General features: G+C 38.9%; 2 protein-coding genes and 1 long non-coding RNA gene across 17 annotated transcripts in view; all 3 read right to left on the bottom strand.

The window, feature by feature from the left end:
* KCTD5 (potassium channel tetramerization domain containing 5) overlaps positions 1–9,342 on the bottom strand; it is a 37,158-nt gene extending 27,816 nt beyond the window's left edge. For 4 of the 5 annotated variants that reach the window (XM_040593413.1, XM_040593415.1, XM_040593416.1 and 1 more), the window contains exon 1: positions 8,958–9,227. In XM_040593413.1, coding sequence (XP_040449347.1) covers positions 8,958–9,191 — 234 coding nt within the window. In that variant the 5' untranslated portion in view covers positions 9,192–9,227. Of the gene's footprint in view, positions 1–8,957 lie in introns of all 5 variants that reach the window. The other variant, XM_040593412.1, reaches the window with a different exon arrangement.
* LOC121087905 lies at positions 99–8,946 on the bottom strand. Its single transcript, XR_005827787.1, has 2 exons — positions 4,521–8,946; positions 99–4,466 (listed from the first exon to the last, which is right to left on the bottom strand). It is a non-coding gene; the product is annotated as an uncharacterized LOC121087905 (long non-coding RNA).
* A 24-nt stretch (positions 9,343–9,366) lies between the features above and the next one.
* The window catches only part of PDPK1 (3-phosphoinositide dependent protein kinase 1), a 35,568-nt gene continuing 28,078 nt past the window's right edge, over positions 9,367–16,856 (bottom strand). For all 11 annotated transcript variants that reach the window (XM_040589660.1, XM_040589661.1, XM_040589668.1 and 8 more), the window contains 4 exons: positions 16,483–16,700; positions 15,819–15,876; positions 14,772–14,924; positions 9,367–14,205 (listed from right to left, as the gene is read on the bottom strand). In XM_040589660.1, coding sequence (XP_040445594.1) covers positions 14,098–14,205; positions 14,772–14,924; positions 15,819–15,876; positions 16,483–16,700 — 537 coding nt within the window. In that variant the 3' untranslated portion in view covers positions 9,367–14,097. The remainder of the gene's footprint in view (positions 14,206–14,771; positions 14,925–15,818; positions 15,877–16,482; positions 16,701–16,856) is intronic.

The raw sequence follows: 16,856 nt of genomic DNA, 5'->3' as shown, positions 1-16,856 counted from the left end.
TGTGAACACTTGTGATCAGTGCAGTACTGACATACTTTGTGCTAGCCAGAGGTCTAAGGAAGACTGGTAAGACAGATATCTCATAGATCCGTCCGATGCTCCTCCTTTCTACTGTCCAGTGGATCACTGCCAGCATTAATCCTTTAGTACCTAAAGTTTTGGTGCAGTAGATATCCTACAGATACACGCTGGAGAGATGTGGCAGCACCCCAAATATTTTTTTTATTTATTCTTATTTCTAATATTATAGTAGTTTAGAAAAGATACTAAAAAAGCATCAGTACTACCAACAAAACCTAGTTAAATTTGAATCATTCTCCCCCAAAACTACACGTGATAGTAATACCTGCTCTTCCACATGAAAAAACATTCTACCCACCCAATCCTTTGCATCTGGGCATTAATGTGGATAGGTACGATTTGAACCACGATACCTGAAGACTCTCTCTACTTAACAGTATCTAAAGTTCCTAAAATGTTTTATTGGAAAAAGGATGGTAGATGTCTTTTCAGGCACATGGATTTAGTTTCTGAATAACTGTGCTTGTCTAACCAGTTGGTAGAACGTAGAAAGACCACAGCCTGAACTACAAACAACATAAACATCCTTCTATAGTTAAAAGCTAAATGCTTTACACACTCAAGACACACTGCCATTTTAGAAATGAAGGGGTGTCATAGTTTATATAAAATTAACTGTTCAAGAAAATGGTAATATATTAAAACATGCTGTCAGTTAACCTACACTCAGAGCATACAGTGCTTCAGGAAGTCTAATCACAATTTCTTCTGACCTAAACTCATAGTCTCACAGAAGCAAGACTATGCACCAAACCCAGTAGACAGATGAAGTACATAAAATGGTGTACTTTTAAGGGTTGACATTTAAATATATTTACAGTACCAAAACACTTCAAGAATGAACAACCTACAGATACAACCCAAAGAAATTAAATTAGCTGACAAGTGTATGAATTATAAGCTGAAAAGTATTATTTAATACAGGAACAGAAACCAGTGAAGTTGGAAAGGAAGATCTAAACCTGATGAAATGAAACACTGTTTTAAAGAAAACAGCACAGTCTTTGGTCATCAGTTGAACTGAATTAAGAAGCATACAGGCTTACAAAACTGGAATTCCTCTCAGTTAAGGGAAATAAAGTCTCTAGAAACAAGCTTCTTCAATAAGATTGTTGTAATCTTTTACACTACAGTGTTTTCTCACATCACTCTCTAAAGTCATGCCGGCCACCAGCCCTACGCCATTACAGAGACAGACAGGTAGGTCACAGAAGCAAAATAACTAAAAAGCTCTATAGGAAATCTCAAGTAACAATGGTTACTTCACTCCTTACACGAAAGGGCCAAATAAAAAAAGCAGATTTTTTTTTTGTCTGTGTACAGACTACAGTGCCTGAAATTACTCTTAACTGAGTAGATTTCTGTATATTACACAAGCTCCCAACAAAACCACAAAGGGAACAAGCTATGTCAGGTCTTCTCTTTCAAATTCTGCCTAATGAGGTCATCAGCAGACTGCATTACCTGAACTCCTTAGCCTAGCATGCACATCAGAGTTTATTATTAGCACTTGTACCAAAAATGCTTTACACATACTGATGACATCCACTCTATGAAATATAAGAATTGCATGTTTTCTACCTATCTTTAATCATTTTCCTCATCATCCACAAACTCTTTTTTTTCCATGCTATTGTTCCTCACCTTTTTTTTTCTGTTACACTATTCCTTTCCTGACCACTCAAATTTTCTTCCTCACCAAATTACCATCTAGAATCTATAAAAATGTTTAATCTTCACATCGATAAACACAAATGCTATACCAAACACGTGTACTACACCACGCGAATCAAGCGCCATCTCACTAGTGTCATAGTTTACTCTGTGAAGCCTCTCCAGCAACAACATGTCTTCAAAAAGTATTAAAAAAGAAGAAAAAAGGAACCCAAAAGTCTTACAATTTATGGTGTAATAGTAACTTCTTTTTTACATTAGTAATTATCAATAGTTAAAGTTTAAGAGCTCTGGCTAAGTTCTTACAGTGAGCAATCCAAATTCTGTCAACAGCATTCGCTTCAGTATGTAAATTCCACGCAGAATTACGAGTAGACTGAACAATTCAGAGTAACTGGGCACTTGCATACCCATATTACAGATATGGAAAACATGCACTAATTAACATTCTTCCAAAGAGAATGATGTGTTTTGGACTTTGGACCTTACAACTCAGGTATCCTACAGACTAGAGCCTGAGAGTCAAGCCCCAAAATGTAAAGAACATTTTAAAAATATGCAAAGAATGCACAAGCAAAAGAGACACAAAATTGACTGCCTAGGCATCTTCCTATAGAAAATGCCTTCTCACTCCTTTACAGTAAGCTGCCTGATTATCCTTCAATCTGAAATCACCAAGAAAAGCCGATTATGCTAGATCTTTAAAGATGTTTATGTAAACATAAATCCAATAAAAGCTGACATAGTAATGTAGTCATCTGCTCCACTTAGAACTCAAAATATGGGTTATAAATCTTTGCACAATTTCGGGATATTGTCAGGATTGGCTTCATCCACACATACATGAAAACACACTGTATTCTCATTGTAATTCGCTTTTTGGACACTCTTTCTAAGGAAACATTTTTGTTTTATTGTACGGTATGAATAATAAATTGCACTTCAAATGTGATTTAGACAGTTTAAATGTGTAGCTACAGTTTGTGCCAATGTAACTGAACTAGCCCTAAACTAGCTTGAATGTTAATAGACTGTGTTGCCCCAGCTATGCTACTTCCTCTAACTAGTTAATTAGATTTTTACAAGCTTTGAGCAAGTTTGAATCTTGACTGACACAACCAGTGTAGGTATTTTGAAGCCATTTCCCAGGTTTCAGGTGAATACTACAAACGCCAGATAAATCCATATTCTAATAACATCTTGGTTTTCCCTCTTGTAGATGTATTCTATACAAACAGGCGTTAATGTTTACCAGAACAGCAGCTGAAACTCAAGTTTCCTCTCTCTTCAGTATAGTCACATCACCTCACGTTTCAACCTCATAGGTGTTCCATACAAATTGTGCTACTCTTTGCAAGGATGCTCAAAGCAAATGCTCCAGTCATCTTTGTGCATCCAACACAAAAGCAGTAATTAACCACATGGGTGTTTGTATCTTTACCCAGCTCTATTTTTGTACTAAATTCTTCCCTCTACCAAGAGTTTTTCCTTCCTTGTCCATAAGTACTAAACCTTTCCCATACCTGCTCCTTTTTACAAGGACATCATTTAAAAGACAACATTGCTGAGCTACAGTGAAGACCGTATTTGTTTATTGTCACTCTCCAACACCAATGTTTAGTCCAAGTTACAAATACTATGGAATTTTAGAGGAAGTCTAATAACTTGCTCTTAAATTTTCAATCACCTGGTTCAGCATACCAATGAAAAGTCAGCGTAGCTCAGAATCATATTCTTTCTCCCTTAAGAATTAACCCTATTGTGTATCTACAGTCCAGCATTCATGGAGACAGGAGACTCAAAATGCACATGTATTTTCAAAGAATTTGAAAAATATTGCCAAAACATGTAAATGATCATGTATTCCAGTCTCAAACATTTCTACTTCAGTCTTTATAGAGACTGAGGCTCAAAAAAACCATAATGAATACTTAGTCTGATCTTCATTTAAAACATACACAGCACTCAATTTATTTACAGTGAAATTTAACCTTTAGAAAGCAATGATGAAACCTAGCCATTTTGTGCAAGCCATTCTGGTAACTAATTACCGTCACTGTTAAAAATACGTACTTTCTAGCCTGCACACCTATAGCTTCACGCTTCACTAGCTGGATCTTACAATACCTTTGCTAGACTGCAGTGTCTTCACTTTTAAGATTTCTAGTCTCCGTGTATGTACTTCTGGACTGAGAAGTCACTCCTTAAACTCCTTGCCAAAAAAATCCCCAGTTTTGCTCTTTGTAACCTTCCACCAAATTGTATTACATCTTGTGACTACCCTCCAAGTTCTCCAATTTCTGCAGTGAACTTGAATTGTGAATACTAGAATCGGGTACAGGATCCCAGTAGGACTCAGAAGGAGGACCAAATACATACATCTCCCTAATCCCATTTAACCTTCTTCCTGAGAACTGCATTAATACACTAGCTGAAATGTCAAAAGTGTATTTCTAGTTAATTATCTTCATTGAGGTCAAAACTGGTCCAAAGACTTCTCAAATACTTTTCCAGAATGGACACACTCCGAAACCACACTGCCAACTCTTGGCTCAAAGCCGTGTGCTTTTAGATATGTGGGTATCTAAAAAACTGACATGACTTACACATACTGAGCAAGCCGAAGTTCTACTAAAGGCAGCAACATGCACAGAAATACAACAGTATCTGGCACTAAATCTAGGTTTAGAAATAATTATCTCCCCTACCCCCTGTGCTTTTTAGATCTTGAGCTAGATGCCCAGAACACATTTTTCTCAAACTACGTCACCTAAAAACTTTGAGCATCAGCAGATGGCCAGTACTAATCAAAACTACACTAATAACAAAACCCACCTAACTAGTCAGAAGTCTTGTGCACAAATAAGTTTACCTCAGTTGTATCTTTGAATAATGACTACAATTAAGTTACTTTTTAGTGCTGCCAGTAAGATTCTTCTAAAACAGTGCTTGCTTTCTTCCTTCTTTAACAGATTCCACCTCAGTAGAATTACACTTAACTTAAAAAATGCATCAAAAATCAAGTGTGAATACTGTTGCCAAAAACCTTATTAAGAAAGGCTGACGGTCTTCTCACTTAGGGGGAAGTTTAAAGAATGATAGAACAGTTTATAAAAGAAAAACTGGTATATAGATAAAATAGGCAGATGCTGACACCATGAAATACCTGGCAGTGAAACTTACAGTATAAGCATCAAGTAAGTTAAACAAGGATGAAAAAGTGAGCAAGACTCTGCTTGTCTTATTTTTACGTACTCATCTCTAAAGCAAGATTTAAATACTCCAGAAAACAAAACCTATTGTGAACAGCAGGATGACCACTACCACTCATTCATTTGCTCAAATAATTCTCAAATAGTCTTAAATACAAAGAAGTCTTAAATAGAAAGATACGTACGACATTGTGAAACGTACCGAATTCATAGAATCAACATCACTACCTCATTCCATTCAACACCAGTTTTGCCATAGGGTGTGCCAAGGTTTATCTTCCTTCTGTTGCAACTGAAAACATACCTGATTGCAAGACAGGCTGCACAGCTTTGTTCAACATTAGCACGTGAAGATAATGTGAAGGCAAACGTGCCACCTTTCTTGAAGTCTTTCAATTCTTTTTAACAGCAAGCATTAAGGAAATCCTATGATTTATGCAAACAACAAAAACCCCCATGTTGGTGTAGAAATTCCAGTAGAGGAAAATCACTATGTATGCAACTGATACTTGTGAAGTGCAACCCATGAACTATTTCAGTTTCTTGTTCTCATTTCTAATAAACTCACCCATTCAACCTCTTTCGGAACTTCTTAGTATATCAACATGATTAATTTTGATACGCCTCACTGGTTGAGTTTAGGCAGAAACAGCTCTATTATTAATTTTTGGGTTTGCTTACAGGTCTGTTCTTATCTGAGATAAGCATTTCTCATGGCTTCGTTTTCTAAAGATTCTGATTAGGCAATCTTGCAAAACAAGACTGTGAACCAAACTTTTATCTTCACAGACATATATTTACTGGTGTACGAGTTAGTTTAATTACTGGCTCTTCTGCTTGGTCTTGCTTCTATATGCAGTCTGCCCACACCCTTTTGTCAGCTGGGACAACATTAGAGGTCTCCACAAGCTGGTTTAACTTAAAAAATTATACCTCCTCTTTCATTTTTCCCGAGCTACATATCACATGGAGCATGATCAGGGGACTATGAAACCTGCCTATGAACTATAAAACGCGTTTTGTGTTATGAGCACGATTCAGTATTAACCTCTTGAAAACACACCTAAAACTTCCCAAAGTAAGTTACTGAAGTGCATCCCAGACAAATTCCCCACACGGGAAACATGATAGACATTGTTAAGGCTAGTTCTTCCAAACAGAGGGCTGCGGCTATTGGTTTCGATAACGTCATCTGCTGGCCCATCCCTCAGGATCCTCCCTGCCCCACCTACTCGACATCCTCATCTGGAGGCACAGGCAAGTATGTCTGGGGTGGGTGTTAACAGGCATCAGCCTACATACGAGCTCAAATACACATTCTCACTTTAAAGTTTAAAACTAGGTGTCTAAAACCCATGGGATTTTTAGGACGAAAACACAATTTGGAATCAAACCCAGGGAATTACAGGTCAAAGACCAGATCTAACGCTCCAAGCTTTAAGAGGGCAGTATCTTTATCTGTTAGCTGCACCTTGTAAGAACGACTGATTTATGCGCACAAAATTGCGCTATGTGGTAGTCATTGTAAGTAATCTTTAGCATACGACTGAGAAAGATATATCAACTTACTATCAGGTTACAGCTCATAATGGCACTCCCAGAAGCAATACCATGAGGGAAAAAACAAATCTGTTACTATCAGATTTTGATTTACATGCACGTAGCAAAGGAGAAGAACCAGAGTCCAGGATGATAACACAAATACCATCAATTATTCCCTTGTCGTATCTGTGCTCATCAGTTAAAGGCATCTGATATTTCAAAACTAAACCATACAATCTATTGATATGCTATCATAACCAGATGGTACATTCACAAACTCGTGAGACGTCAGGGAAGTCTTTTTTTCCTCTTGAAAGGAATGATATTTATTATCATTCAGAGGGGAAAAAAAAGGCACTGCTCAGATTACGGAGATGAAGATTCTAAAGATTCAGAATCAAATCCTTGGAAGAAAGGCTCTATGTGTTTAAGTGATCTTGGGTACAGTACTCTAAGAGGTAGGTCACTTCTACAAAATCCAAGATGACAAGTGACTGCAGGAACCAGGCTCTGAATGAAGTGAAAAATCAATGACCACAGACAGTCAAGACAATGGAACATGAAACTCTGACAAACAGTGTACTGAAAAGAAGACCATAGCCCATATTTAACCACGAAAGACTTTGCTTTTTGTACATCAAATTGAAGACATCCAGGTTTGTAAGCCTAGAGAATACTTCTTTAAATAACAGGATTTTCTCTAAATCTGCTTGCCTCATGCTACTGATCTGCACAATAATCTATTAAAGATAACTATACCAGCTACAATTTTCTAAAAAAGGCTACTTGGAACGAAAGGGCAATGCAATTTGTTTGTGCTTACTAGAGGGGTTTCAATAGACTTCTGCAACGGCAAAAGAAGAAGACAGTCATATCTAAGCAGCTCAAATAAAATACAGGCGTGTTCCTTGTAAGCAAAGGATATATTTCTATAGCTGTGACTGCAGCTAGCTTTAAGTTGTCATGTATGCTATTAAAGACTATAACTACGTTAGGTCTACCAATGTGGAAAAAGAATTCATCGTCTCTCCATATTCTACCAAATAGCTAAATAATCTGAGCATAAATTTATGATTCCCAAAAAGGTAAGTACAGTAAAAAAGAAAATGTTTAGATTAGTAGCCTCATGAAATTTTTGCAAGATAGCAACACCTCACTGACTGCGCTTGTGAAAGATGATTTCATCAACTGGTGAAAAAAGGCAGCCAAATGCCTTAATTAGAACTAAAGCATTGCTTCTAAAAATATGCCTTCTCGCTGTCTCTGATGATATTGAGAGAGCAAGCAAACAAGTCCTTTTTTGCAGTGGAACACCTGAAACATGTGCCTTTTATTTAAGAAACCTTAGAAGAAAGCTTTCCTACTCCTGCCCAAGTAAAACCAGCTTCTGACACATCAGCAAGCTACCTACATTTTAAAAATGACTTTTATAGGTCAGTTTGAGCTAATCCTCTTCAAAAGAATCCAAACCAAAGCAAAGACAACAAAAGCCAATCCCCACACCACCACCACGCTTTAAGGTATTTTCTCTAATTCTGGAACACTTTTTTTATTCAGGTTCTGTTCTCTATCTTCTTAGGCGTTTAAACATCCTTTCTGGAAGTCATGCATGAGAAAATTTACTACCAGTCTCACTGAAAAAAAGTAATTAGTTGACATATAAAAATCAGCTCTTTTATTTTCCACCTGTTGGTTATATGTTCAAGAGTTATAAGCTGTTCCCTTCTTTTCCTTAAGTGTATTGTACTGGGAGACCATTTTTGGCAGTTTTGTTCCAAAATCTCTTTCAGAGTCAGCATTAGATACAAATACTTTACATCCATTGCCGCATACCACTCCATAAATAAAATTTTAATCAGTAATTTTTCTTTCCCTACTAAAAAATGAGTCAGAATGAATACCGGAATACTCAGCATCACTCCCCATTTGCAGTCCATGCCGAATAAATGATACTTTTCTTAAAGAACTGGTGGAACACAGAACTCTACGGTTAAGTGAGAGAGATTATTACCCGAAGTACTTTGATCTGCTTCTTGAAATTAAACAAGAGGATGATGACAGTGCAGAAATAACAGACAGCGCGGGCAGACACTCCATTAAAACGTTAAAACTCAACCCGGTCAGACAACGTGAAGACGCAAGCAGACAATCGAGCGACCCTGCACGCCCTCCGCTGTGTTTACGAGCAGCTGCGTTACTCGGAAGGCGACGGCTCCGCCGGCCGGGGGGCCAGCCCGCCCCCGCCGCCCCGCACACGCGCCCCTGAGGCAGCGCGGACGCCCGTGCCCCGGCGAGCGGCCCCGGCCCCGCGGTCGCGCCCCGCAGGGAGGGGACACGGCACGCCGAGCCCCAGCTCCCACGCGGAACCGCGGCACCGCCCGCAACGCTCCCTGGCGCGGCGGGGAGGCGGCCCAGCCCAGGGAGCGGCGCGGCGGGGCCCGCGCTCACCTTGTCCGAGTCCAGGTCGGGGTCGGCCTGGCAGAGGCGGAAGAGGAAGGACTTGGGGTCCCTGCAGAGCGTCTGCCGAGTGGTCAGGAAGCAGGTGCCCCCCACGTTCAGCCGCACCCACTTGCCGGGCACGGTGCCCGGCGGCGGCGCCGAGCTGCAGCGGCGGCAGGGCCCGCCCGGGCCCAGGCCGCCGCTCGGGGGCACCGGGAAATCGCAGTGGCTCTCCGCCGCCATCCTCGCCGCCGCCGGAAGGGTCCGCCCCAGCTACAGGTCCCCGGGCGCGCCTCCCACCGGAAACGCCCAGCCGAGACTGCCCCCCCCTGCCCCGCCCCGCCGCCGATGGCGCCCACAGCGCCGCCCCTGGCCCGGAGGTCCCCCCCACCGCGGAAGGACGAGGCGGAGGCCGGGCCAGGACCCTACATGCCTTTATTACAGACTACCAAGCATAAGTGAAATCCGTCATCCAGTCACTAACTACACATCTACAGCACAGAAATCTGTCGAGAGGAGAATAAACAGTCATTAAATTATGAGATATGATTAAATCATCGACCAATAGAAAATTTATATAATAAAGCCAGAAAAAAGGTGTAAAATATAGTTTACAATAATTATTCACATTCAAGGCTGTACATCAATACATACAACACCATGGCCCCGAACATGAATTCAATCCAAATAATTCATATATTAGAATTTAAATAACACAGACTGAACTAGAGGCCAACAAGAGCCAGCAAATAATCTTATAAGAATAAAAATACAAAAGTGTGTATCTTATATCATTGCATTATTTGCTTCTGTTTTCGTAAGTTCTTGGAGGAGGGGAGATTGTTTTTCGGTGTTTGTTGAGGGGGGTGGGGGTTTTCTTTCTTTTTTTTTTTATCTGTACATCACAGTTACAGCTACAAACCAGGTAGAGAATATACACACGTAACTGACTGCCACCAACCTGAAAACAGCTAGCATACAACTATCAAAACTGATTATAGTTCCTGGTTCCTATTTCTTCTCTTTTGTCAGATACAGTAATTGTAAGTTCTGCTACAATTTAGAACATTTGCCACATCCAGTCAGAGTCAGTACATGGTCATAGGAAGCTTTGTTAAATGGCAACCATCTACATTCACTGCCATGCCAACAGACAGACCAGGTCATGGGGCGCTTAAGGACCTCTCCAATTGTTTGCTGTTAGAAGTCACATTTCTTTTAAGAAAGAGGAAACATTCTTAAATCACCAGTCTTAACTGAAAGCATGCCATTTTGGGTCAGAGAATTACTTGTCTGTAAGCTTGCTTGATCAGCTGATGGACAATCCGTGTCATGAAGCTTTGCAGGAGCACTTCCATTTGATTAATAAAATATCTGCATAAAATATTACAGGCATTCAGCAAAATTTCAGATATAAATACCACACCTATTCATGTAATTCACTAGTAGAAAGGATGATCAGAATCCACAGACCACATCTTTAGGCAACTATTAATATAAAGTTCTCTCCTCAGCAAGGTGTTGAAATCAGATTTTTGTCCACTGGCCAAACGAAGCAGCTATCTCCACTTTACTACATCATTCAAAGGAAACTGTTAAGTGTACATGTGGGAATCCCTCAGGATTCTTCAAAGTTCCCAGCACAAAACATAGTAATACCAAGTACATTAAGCATCTTGAACTATGAAAAGGCATTACAATTACCAAATTTTTGTTTTGACCTACAGAGCTGTGTTTTTTCTGGGCTTATATATGGCAGATACCTCACAAATAAATCATGCCAGAAGGAGACAAGCAGAGCACAGTACTACTATCCAATGGCTTGATGTCTTCAGTATCTAAATGCTTAGCAAATGAGATCTTAATAGGTAATGTCAGTCTGCTCACAATGCCTCCACATCACATCTGAAGCAAGCCTGCCTTAATATAAATCCTTCTCAAAACCAGTCTTTAAGGGCAATGGCAATAACTCATGTCTCTAGTTCAAATCCCAAGCAAAACAAAATCAATTACTGACCAGATTCTTTATAAGTGATTGGCAATTGTTCAAAATACAAAAGATGGAATGAAACAACAGATTGGATTTTCAGTAGGTTTGCAGTGAGGAGTCTGAAGAAGAGTCTTCAAGTGCCTAACAACCCTTTTTGTGCTTTGAAAGACCTTGAATAAAAAGCAGAGAAATTAACTGACTTATCTGCAGCTCTGAAGAACCTCCCTTGTACGTTTAATTCCGTGAATTCCCATGAACCACACGAGTGATCTTCAGGACAAAGGTCTGAAGCTACCCTGCTTCTGGATATAAGCATTTAGAACAGGAACCAGCCCTTCATAGCATATCACACCTGGCAATGCACATTTAAGTAGAAAACCCAGTGAAACATACTTAAATGCACATGATTGTTTTGTCTTGCCTCACTCTATTCTGCCATCTTTCAAAACCACGGATTCAACTTACAGTCCAAGACCGACAAATACCTCTTCCAGAAAAGTTCTGGTCCCTTCCCAAAAACGCAGCAGCTAAAGAAAGCTTGATTTGGAACACTGAAGTTCTAAGGAGAGGGATGCCTGCAAGAGATGATCGTGGTTTCCTAATGACAGCATTATCAAAGTAAAGATGTAATACCGGAATGTAGACATCAGCCTTCCAGACAACTTCTTGAGAGCTTACCACTATCAAGATTCCTTTGGCTGAACGCTTTTGGTGGGCAGGACAGAAGTGCTCTGAGAGAGAATTTTCAGGGTGTGAAAGAGCAAAAATTCCTTTGTAATGGCAAAATGATCACAAGCCTAAATATCACAGAAAACATGCTTAAACATTCCTAGATTTCCACCTAGTGACCAAGCCAATGGAGGTCACTCCACCTCCTAATGAAGCTGAGGTGTTCAGTATTAGCAGAACAACTTTGCCAGACTTTTTACATATGGCCAAGTTTTGTCACATTGAACAGCAGTGGCACCATGACACCGCAAAACTCTCCTGTATAAAGTTGGAAATTGGTACACTGACATCTCCATACCAAAGACTAAGTCCAAAAGCAGTAGGGTTGCCTCCAGGGAACCCAATGTACAGCTGGAATTTGACAACCAGAGAACAAATGGATAGCACTGCAACAAACTGAGTACACGTCATCTTGTTTGGAATGGTAAATACAGGATTAACACAGGCACAGAGAGGTGACGTACTGTGCTATTAAAATTTTAGTGAAAAGGAGTGCAACTTGTACATGATGAAGTTTTTCGTGACACAAAAGGGATGGTGTTCTGTCTGTCTTGCCTCAGCCATTTACAGGGCACCTTAGCTTCCTTAACACCAGGCACTGTAAGCCAGTGATTTACTTCTGTCAAGTCTGTGTACGTGGTGGGATAATAGAAGATTACAAGAATGTAGATCCTCCAAAAGAAAAGGCAACTGCACTCTCTTCTTTAAAGACTGAAAGATACTGGAAAAGCTGAACTGGCATCAAGTCCAACCACACAACAGTTTTTAAGAGATCAATAATACCTTGCCTTCATCCTGTACAACAACAAAATACCTAACATTCACGTAAAATCCTGGTAAGCCATTGCTTTTAGAAATACTGCTTCTAGAACAGTAGCCCATGAGTTTTTCAGCATTGCAGGAGAACATTTCTTTCTTTGGTGGAAGGAAAAGCACATCATAATATGATACTTCAAAATGTCAAGAGATGGTATACATAGAAGGCAAATAAATAGGTGTGATGTTTATACCACTTTTAAAACAAGGAATGCCTTTGTACAGACCTAGGTCATTCCTCTCTGCAAGGTTCAGGAACACAAGCATGTTGAAAAAAACATTAGGTAAGTTGTTTTTAGCACATAGAAAGTTTTGTCTTTGCAGCATTACAAGAAATGTTTGACCACAAAAAAAGCCTTAATTTGAAGAGGATAAAGGATATCGATATGAAAAATATTTTCATTTTCTAGATATGCCTTAAGTATCATATATTTTCTCCTTTTATCAATATCTTTCCTTTGAAATTTTAACTAGATTGCTTTATGGATCTGATTTTTCAATTGCTTAAATTTTTTTCAGAGCTACTAAATATTTGGCCATGGACCAAAAACAGGATTTTGTACATCTCATCATTCAATGAGACAAAAAAAGTCAAGTAATCAATTCTACAAAGCTTTCACACTTCCTTCTCTACCCAGGTAAACAGGCTGGCCCCACTAAAATGCACAATACATGCACAACCTGGAAAGAAAGCTTCTAGCCCTCACCTCCTGAAAAGGTGAAAAACTATTTACTACTTCAATAGTAACCTTTTTCCCCCCAATACTAACTAGCTAAGTCTTTAGTTAGCATTAGTTAAAAGCATGCTAGTTAAGTTTATTGTCCCTTGATTAAACACACATGATTCATTAAAATTTAAATTGAATGTTTAAGATCTTATATGCTTCAGAAGCCAACATTACAATTTTAGAGAACTTTCAGTGCCATGCTCAGCATTTCACTCTCTCAAAACCTGTATCACTGGAGCCTGTCTGCCAGACACATACATCTGATTCATTCACATAATTACTAAAGTACCACATAAATCCTGCAACCAGAACTATATTAGGAATTACACATGGGTGCAACTGACCAGGCTACAAATGCCATATACCAATAAGCTGGGGGACTGTGAGGAAAGGAAGAGAAAACAAAGAGGTGGTGCTTAGGAGAGGCATATAAAAGCTCCCTGATGAAATACAGTTTAATGATAATCTGAAAGTCACAGAAAACTCCAGCCCCATAAAATGCAAGGCTGGTACATGATTCAGCATGTGTGCGTGTGGATTGGTTTTAACTCATCTTAAGTGAAGCTGGTAATGCAAGGTCTATCCTCTAGTCTGCAGCAGAAATTGAGCTGAAGTGCACAAAAGCAAGATCTTCACTGCAGTGATATGCATGTGGAAGCCTCAACAGAAGCACAAAGAGCGAGCAAAGCGACCCTGAATTCCATTAGGTTTTTGCTTTTCTTTTTTTCTTTCTTAGTAAAAAAACAAAAACAAAAAAACCCAGAACATTTCAGACATATGCTTCCCCTTGAGATGGTAATAGGTGGGTTGAAAAGATTCCTCTGATCGGCTGCACACGGAGTTCTAGCAGCAAGTAGGGAAACTGGGAAAGTTTGGATGAGCTTTACTATTTAGCAGCATTCTGGTGGTATCTGTGCCGCCAAACTTCATGTATCTTTTTGCACCATTTATGAGCATTCCCACTCGGGTCCATCAGGTAATATGTCCTGTTTGGCTGTAAGTGAACAACATTTTAATGAGTACCACAAACAGTTTAACAAAAAAAGCAGTAATTACTCTACATCCACCAATAAAATAATTATTCAAATTCTATTCCTAAACTTTCTGAAAGTTAAATTACAGTTATATAACATTATGTATTACTGAATAGCCATACGTCTGGCATCTCAATACTGTTAAGCGGTCAACTGATAATATATTGTTGATCCTTGTGATCCGCTATATACAAAGAGGGCTAAATTTTAAGAGTCCTTCTTAAGAACTTCCTTCAAATCCCCAAACCCACCTATAGTTTATTGACATGCAAATATTAAAAAATACACTTGTATTTTTGTGGGAAATGTGTATACTGGGGGTTTCATAAATTTTTTGGTTTGGTTTTTGGAGGTTTGGGTTTTGTCATTGGTTTGTTTCTTTGAGGATTTTTTTTTTTTTTAATTAAGGCTACCAACACTTGTATTTAAGGAATTATATCTTCTCCAGGAAACATTATTTGTTAAGAATTTACAATAATTGTCCAAGGACCTTAGCACAACTTACAAAGAAATGAAAGTTGCTTACTGTGTGAACAAAAAATGTCTTAAAATTCTTTGCTTCTGGTCGCAACTCTAAAGACCATGGAATTTCTCCTTTTAGAACCTTGTTGACAGGATCCACATAATACAGGTGGGGTCCTTCTGTGAGCAGCAACTGGCGTCGACGTGCAAACAAACCCTAACAAGAAAAGTAGCAGCAACAATACAAAAAAACCCATGAAGAAAAATTGAATGTGTATATCTGAATTTAACAACAGAGGTAGAAGTAAAACAGCTCAGTGATAGGATAGGATGTTTGAGTCTGGGGGACTGTTGTTATTTGTTTTCCTTTGCTTCACTCCTTTTTTAGGGGTTTGCAGTGCACCCCTACTAGTTGTGTTCTGCCATGTAGTAATTTAAGAAAGCATCTCCAAGTTCTAACAAAACGTAAAACAACTAGCTCTAGAACAAAGCAAAATCTAGTTGTCAAAGATGCCAGCACAGAATTCAATACTCATGATTTTGTGGAGAAAACTAGGAACAAGCAGGTAGTAACTTAAATGAAAGAGAACCTACATTCCTACAAAGCTGACACACTATCGTTGCTCATCTGTACCACATTAAAATTAATAATTAAAGCTGTTCTAATATCACCACTGCCTCTCTCAGGATACAGGCATTTATTGGATCCAGGAAAAACACCACAGTTAAGGACAATATGGGCTTGTATTTTATTTTCCAGTATTTGTGGCTTGATCCACATGAAGACATGCATCAAGACAAAGCATTTAGTGGGTTATATCAGGTTGGGAGGAGAAGGGGGAACAAAACCTCGTTTACTACAGTCTCAAAATGAAAGCATCAATAGCACATTTACTTTTAGCCTTTTTCAAAAATCAAGAGCACACCACTAAATTAAGAAAAGCCAATCCATTCACAAGAAAACACTACCTGTTAAAAAATAAACAAAAGAATTTGACAGTTCCAAATAAGTTAAGCAAGGAAGCTCTAAAACAGATTCCTTATCCATGCTGCAACTATGCAAAAATGTGACAGCCAAATCTTGTTACAGGGAATTCAGAAAAGTTCTTACCTTTCTTTTGTCCACTGGACCCATTTTTAGAATTAAGTTATTTTCTACAAACTGGTGCCTTAAAAAAAACAAACAACAAAAACCCCACACTATTACTTCAGAAGTAATTCTTCCACAGAAACAGTTTTTATCTTCATCAAGCAATTTTCTACGTCTCTCCCTAGTATCTCCTTTTTCCAAAGCGTCCTGAATGGCTTTAACTAGATGAGTTTGGGACTCATCCTCATTCCAAGCCAGACTTTTTTCTGAAATCTGACAGGGGTGGGGAAAGTGACAGATGAGAAACTCCTCTAAAGAGTGAAGAGAAACACTAGTAAGTAAATGGTCTATAGGCATTTTGGGTAGATATCAACAGAATATTATCATTCAAAAAAACCCACCTAACAGCAACTGTAACAAAGAAGGAACCTTTTCTAGTTCTAGGGCTCCAGAGGAAAGACATCTCAGCACTGGTATAGCATCATTTCTGCCTATCTTCTAGACCTTGTAAATTTTAGAAACATAGTATTAGGTTTTCCCCTGCTATTGCTTTAAAAATAGAAGAAAAATCTGGTTGCTAATTGTTTGCTTGAAGATATTGACAAATATTAATTTGTATCAACTTATTCTTCTAGATTCCTTACTGCTGTGCAAGTAACAGATGAGCTATATTCAAAGACCTTACCAAGGATTTCCACCAGCTTGTTTTGCCAGAAGTAACCTCTTTTCATCTTCAGAAAACTGTAGGTCCAGCTCAAAGGAATTGTTGTCAAGATCATGAATATACTGTTCAATATTTCCTCCTGATGTCTGTGGTGTACTCGTCTCTGGAGCAGACAGTGAATGGGAAGAGGCAGAACCAGAAACTTGCATGCAACCAAACTGACTCAGGAGATTGTCATACTAAAGGAGGAAACAAAATGAAGTAGTGAAATTTCTTTGATTAAAAATCTTAATTTGCACTAAAAACCAAAATTAAATTTAAGCATGCTTTTGAGCAAAAAGACAGCCTACTTTCTATAGATTAACAGGCACTTATCCAAAAAAGTATGCTTGGCC

The sequence above is a fragment of the Falco naumanni genome, chromosome 4, assembly GCF_017639655.2.
Source record: "Falco naumanni isolate bFalNau1 chromosome 4, bFalNau1.pat, whole genome shotgun sequence".
Classification (NCBI taxonomy): Eukaryota; Metazoa; Chordata; class Aves; order Falconiformes; family Falconidae; genus Falco; species Falco naumanni.
Note: the sequence above shows the minus strand (reverse complement) of the source record. Positions and strands in the feature narration are given on the sequence as shown.